This window comes from Dipodomys ordii, unplaced genomic scaffold (assembly GCF_000151885.1).
Source record: "Dipodomys ordii isolate 6190 unplaced genomic scaffold, Dord_2.0 Scaffold6, whole genome shotgun sequence".
Taxonomy (NCBI): domain Eukaryota; kingdom Metazoa; phylum Chordata; class Mammalia; order Rodentia; family Heteromyidae; genus Dipodomys; species Dipodomys ordii.
Window position 1 is genome coordinate 189,810 of NW_012267222.1, and position 4,779 is coordinate 194,588.

General features: G+C 64.0%; 3 protein-coding genes across 10 annotated transcripts in view; 2 read left to right on the forward strand and 1 right to left on the reverse strand.

Annotated features, from left to right (window-relative positions):
• The window catches only part of Mmp23b (matrix metallopeptidase 23B), a 43,700-nt gene extending 41,949 nt beyond the window's left edge, over positions 1 to 1,751 (forward strand). The window contains exons 2-7 of the mRNA XM_013031390.1: positions 25 to 218; positions 309 to 476; positions 801 to 965; positions 1,047 to 1,157; positions 1,266 to 1,392; positions 1,541 to 1,751. Coding sequence (XP_012886844.1) covers positions 25 to 218; positions 309 to 476; positions 801 to 965; positions 1,047 to 1,157; positions 1,266 to 1,392; positions 1,541 to 1,715 — 940 coding nt within the window. The 3' untranslated portion in view covers positions 1,716 to 1,751. The remainder of the gene's footprint in view (positions 1 to 24; positions 219 to 308; positions 477 to 800; positions 966 to 1,046; positions 1,158 to 1,265; positions 1,393 to 1,540) is intronic.
• Mib2 (mindbomb E3 ubiquitin protein ligase 2) overlaps positions 1 to 4,779 on the forward strand; it is a 35,853-nt gene that overhangs the window by 15,180 nt on the left and 15,894 nt on the right. The window lies entirely within an intron of this gene.
• Positions 2,427 to 4,779, reverse strand: part of LOC105999027 (cyclin-dependent kinase 11B) — a 34,034-nt gene continuing 31,681 nt past the window's right edge. For all 8 annotated transcript variants that reach the window (XM_013033933.1, XM_013033956.1, XM_013033926.1 and 5 more), the window contains 8 exons: positions 4,357 to 4,478; positions 4,028 to 4,133; positions 3,686 to 3,807; positions 3,492 to 3,599; positions 3,291 to 3,407; positions 3,005 to 3,153; positions 2,726 to 2,915; positions 2,427 to 2,645 (listed from right to left, as the gene is read on the reverse strand). In XM_013033933.1, the coding sequence (XP_012889387.1) occupies positions 2,553 to 2,645; positions 2,726 to 2,915; positions 3,005 to 3,153; positions 3,291 to 3,407; positions 3,492 to 3,599; positions 3,686 to 3,807; positions 4,028 to 4,133; positions 4,357 to 4,478 (1,007 nt within the window). In that variant the 3' untranslated portion in view covers positions 2,427 to 2,552. The remainder of the gene's footprint in view (positions 2,646 to 2,725; positions 2,916 to 3,004; positions 3,154 to 3,290; positions 3,408 to 3,491; positions 3,600 to 3,685; positions 3,808 to 4,027; positions 4,134 to 4,356; positions 4,479 to 4,779) is intronic.

The window sequence follows — 4,779 nt, forward strand, 5'->3', positions numbered from 1 at the left end:
GCCTGCCCTGCGGGACCATGCCAGGCCGGAGCCCCGCGCCCCGGCCCTGACCCGACCCTCCCTTTGGCCGCCCCGCAGGATCCTCTCCTTCCCCCAGAACCTCCTGAGCCCCCGGGACACCCGGCGAGGCCTGGCTGCCGCTTTCCGCATGTGGAGCGACGTGTCCCCCTTCAGCTTCCGGGAAGTGGCCCCCGAGCAGCCCAGCGATCTCCGGATAGGTGAGCGCGATCCCGGCCCTGCCCTAGCAGGGGTGTCCCGGTCCCCGGCCTCAGCCTGGCCAGGCCCCGACTCAGCCCTGCTTCCCCCAGGCTTCTACCCGGTCAACCACACTGACTGCCTGGTCTCCAGCCTGCACCACTGCTTCGACGGCCCCACGGGTGAGCTGGCCCACGCCTTTTTTCCCCCCCACGGGGGCATCCACTTTGACGACAGCGAATACTGGGTCCTAGGCCCCACGCGCTACAGCTGGAAGAAAGGTGAAGGAAGGCCGCCTCCTTTGGGGTCCTGCTCCCACAGTGGTGGGCCGCAGGGACTTTCCTAGCTCTTGTGGGAGGTGCTGCCACTAGGGGTCAAGCAGGGAAGGGGGAGGGTGCAGGCCACAGCCCGGTCCCCATCCATCCGTCCACGTCGTCCGGGGTGCACTCCCTCCCCCGCTGCATTCCTGGGTGCAGAGCTCACAGCCCAGCCTGGGAACGTTATCTTCCTGTGGCTGCGGTTGAGGCTCCACAGCAGCTCCAGCAGACAGGCCGGGCCCCTGGGGACAGAGGCCTGGAGTCGGCGCTCATCCCCGGGACCCGCAGGCGTGTGGCTCACAGACCTGGTGCACGTGGCCGCGCATGAGATCGGCCACGCGCTGGGCCTCATGCACTCGCAGCAGGGCCGGGCACTCATGCACCTCAATGCCACACTTCGAGGCTGGAAGACACTGTCCCAGGATGAGCTGTGGGGGCTGCACCGGCTCTATGGTGGGTGTTTTGGGGCAGGACAGGCAGCAGGTGGGTGGCAGGGCTCTGGGCAGGCTCTGAGCCAGCCTGTCTTCCCTGAAGGCTGCCTGGACCGGCTGTTGGTGTGTCCCTCCTGGGCGCGAAGGGGTTTTTGTGATGCCCGCCAGCGGCTGATGAAGAGGCTGTGTCCCAGCAGCTGTGACTTCTGCTATGGTGACGCGGGGGCGGGGGCTGGGGGCAGTGATGGCATGTGGGGGTGGGGGCTCCCAGCCGCGGCCCCATCTCCTCTGGGAAGCATCAGCATTTTCTTCGCGTGCACAGAGTTCCCCTTCCCCACTGTGGCCCCTACGCCCCCACCCCTGAGGACCAAAACCAGGCTTGTGTCTGAGGGCAGGAATGTGACCTTCCGCTGCGGCCAGAAGATCCTCCACAAGAAAGGCAAAGTCTAGTGAGTGCTGGGCACTGGGGGCCGTGACCTGGGGTCTCAGGCTGTGTGGCCCTTGGAGATGGGGCAGCCATGTGGGGGGGGGGGAAAGGGCTGCCCAGTGGCCCCTGTGGTGGGCTGGCACAGGCCTGGCGGACACTTCTCCCTGCAGCTGGTACAAGGACCGGGAGCCCCTGGAGTTCTCCTACCCAGGGTACCTGGCCCTGGGCGAGGCACAGCTGAGCATCATCGCCAACGCCATCAACGAAGGCACCTACACCTGCATCGTGCGCCAGCACCAGCGGGTGCTCACCACCTACTCCTGGCGGGTCCGAGTGAGGAGCTGAGCCCGGAGCCTGGAGCCCAGGCCCAGGCCTGCATGATAAAGCACCTTTTCTCTCAAGTCTCTGTGCTGTTTGTGCAAGGGCAGAAGCGGGTCTGGGCCTCCAGTCGACGGGGGAGCCCCAGGCACCATGTAGTCTGTCCGTTTTGGCAGGGACACTGGTGGGGTAGCACATAGTCCCCAGGGAGAGGGTGAGTGTAGCCAGAAGACCAGAAAGCTGCCCTGGTGGCCTCTTGAGAAGTGTTAGGAGCGTCACCTGGGCCTGGGTGGGAAACAGGGGAGGCCTGAGGAAGAGGCTGGGGATGGAAGGCCAGGCAGAGCGAAGGCCCTGGGCAAATCCCTGCCTGGCTGGAGCGGCAGGGAGGACTCCAGTGTCGGGGACGCAGGGCAGCCGCAACCCGCTCCACAGCCTGCGCCGTCCAGCTCGGGGGTGGCTTGCTCAAGGAAAGGCTACGCCACAGTGTCCTCCAAGAATACTACCCCGCGATCATCTGCACCCCCGTGTGTACAACGCACGTGGCGAAGGCTGCCCCACTGCGGGCGAGATCTGTGGACAAGGCTAGACAGCACGTAACCCCCAAGACCAGCCCCAGCGCAGGCCAGGGCTTGGCATGCGCGTGTGCGTGGGGGGCCCAGGCCCGCACCACACCCACCACCCTTCCTCACAGGCTGAGGCAGGCGTGGGGGAAACACCCGGCTTTTCCTTCCACAGGAAACAGTCATTTAATTCTACAAATGTACAAATCAAAATATAAAAAAAGGAAATGTGGGCAGGTGTGCGGGCAGTGCCAAGTCCGGGGTCCTGGCCGACCGCGGGTGGCTCTGTGGCCAGGCAGCGCCTTCAGAACTTGAGGCTGAAGCCCGGGCCGGCGGCGGAGGCCCCCTGGTTGGTGGTGGTGAGGTGGAAGCCCGTCTCCTTCAGGTCGTCGTCGCCCTGTGGGAGGAGGTGGGGCACTGTGAGGACCGAACCCCGTCTGAGCCCCCCATGGAGACCCCTGCGGGCCGGCCGCTCACCAGCTGGCTGTAGCCTAGACCCCCCTCGGGGGGGCGTGGACTGGTGCCCCGCTTCACACGCTGCTGCTCGCTCTTGGCAGGCCACGTGGGGAACATGGAAGGGTCGATGGGGAGTGGAGTCTCGCAGAAGTACTCATGCTTGAGGCCGTCTTCCGCGTTAACCCGTCTCCCCGGGAAGTAGGTCAGAAACCTGGGAGAATGCAAGGGATGGGCACTGCCGTGGCAGCGAGGCCCACAGGGTACACAGGGCAGCTGTGCGGGGAGGGAGCCCCGACTCACTTGTTCATGAGATCAAAGCCCTGGTCCGAGAGCAGGGCCCCGAAGCGCTTGCGGAGGTTGTTGTAGGGGTGCTCACTGAAGGTCATCTTCTTGACGGCTGGGAGCTCATTGTAGCCAGGCCAGATCTTCTCACTGGGGGTTCCCAGGTCCTGGAAGACAGCGCAGCGCAGCGCAGCTGCAGGTGTGGCCTGGGCGGCCCTGCCACAGCGCCGCACTGAGGTGCAGACTGGGGGCTGTCATGCCCTGGGCTCAGGCAGCCTCGCCGGCCTGGCACCTCCACACCCACCTTAAAAACCTTGTTGATCTGATCAATCTCCGACTTCCCAGGGAACAGGGGCTTCTGTGTCAGCAACTCTCCGAAGATGCAGCCCACTGACCACATGTCCACCGCCGTGGAGTACTCCTGGGGCCGAGGGGACATGGCTCAGGGGCTGAGAGGCTGGGGCTTGGGGGCCGAGGGGCTGAGGCTCAGGGGTCTCAGACTCACCTTGGCGCCAAGCAACAGTTCAGGGGCTCGGTACCAGAGGGTCACAACGACGGGGGTGTAGGCCTTCAGGGGCGACCCATACTCTCGAGCCAGCCCAAAGTCACCAACCTGCATTGACACAGGGAGGCTGTGAGGGGCCTGGGTGTGGGGTGCGGGGCCTGGGTGTGGGGTGCGGGGCCAGGCCCTGCGCTCACCTTGAGGATGCCAGCGTGGCTCAGCAGCAGGTTGGACGTCTTCAGGTCCCGGTGCAGAATCCAGTTGTCATGCAGGTGCTTCACCCCCCTCAGCAGCTGAATCATCAGCGTCTTCACTTCCCCTGGGGGAGGGCTGGGGTCACAGGCATGCCCACTAGTGAGCCCTGGACGCCAGCCAGGGCCTGGGGCAAGCCAGCAGCCCCCGCCGGGGAGGGCTCTAAGCCTAGAGCCCAGGTGTGGTGCAGACGGGGAGACATGGTCCCGCCTATCACTAGGGCCGAAGGCTTCCAGCCCTGCCCCAACTCAGGCCCTCCCCGAGGTCGGGAGCACGCAGGGACAGACCTGGGAGAAAGGGCTGCTTCATGGTCTCCATGAGGCTCTTGAGGTCGTGCTCCACGTAGTTCATTACTATGTAGATCTTGTCCATGTTGCTGCCCACCACGATCTCCTAGCAGAGAGGCCATGGGATCGTGGGCGCCCAGCGCACCTCCAATCCCCTTGCCACCACTGGCTCTCCTGGGAGCCCCGAGTTGCTGGGCACGGGCAGCAGCGGAAGCAAGAGCACGGGCCTCTCAGGCTGATGCTGACTGCTGCGCTGAGCGTCTGGGGTGCACCCCGGGCTACACGGCACCTCTTCCCTTCCCAGGGGAATACTCCTCTTTGGGCCTTACTCGGACCGTGACAATGTTGGGGTGCTGGGCCTTGAGAATGGTGTTGATTTCTCTCAGGGATGTGATCGGAAACCCTTCTTTCTCCTTCTCCATTTTCAACCGCTTCAGAGCTACAATTTCATCTGTAAGGAAAATGGCGTCACTAGGTTAGGCATGGTGGTACACACCTCAATCCCAAGATTTGGAGGCTGAGGCAAGAGCATCTAAAACCCCAGCTTATTTCTTTCCTACAGCTGGGAAGGTGGCTCAGTGGTAGAGCGCTCGCCTCCCATGCATGAGGCCCTGGGTTCGATTCCCCAGCACCACATAAGCAAAAAAAGAAAAAAAGCCGAAAGTGGCACTGTGGCTCAAGTGGTAGAGCGCTAGCCTTGAGCTGAAGAGCTGAGGGACAGCGCCCAGGCCCAGAGTTCAGGTCCCATAACC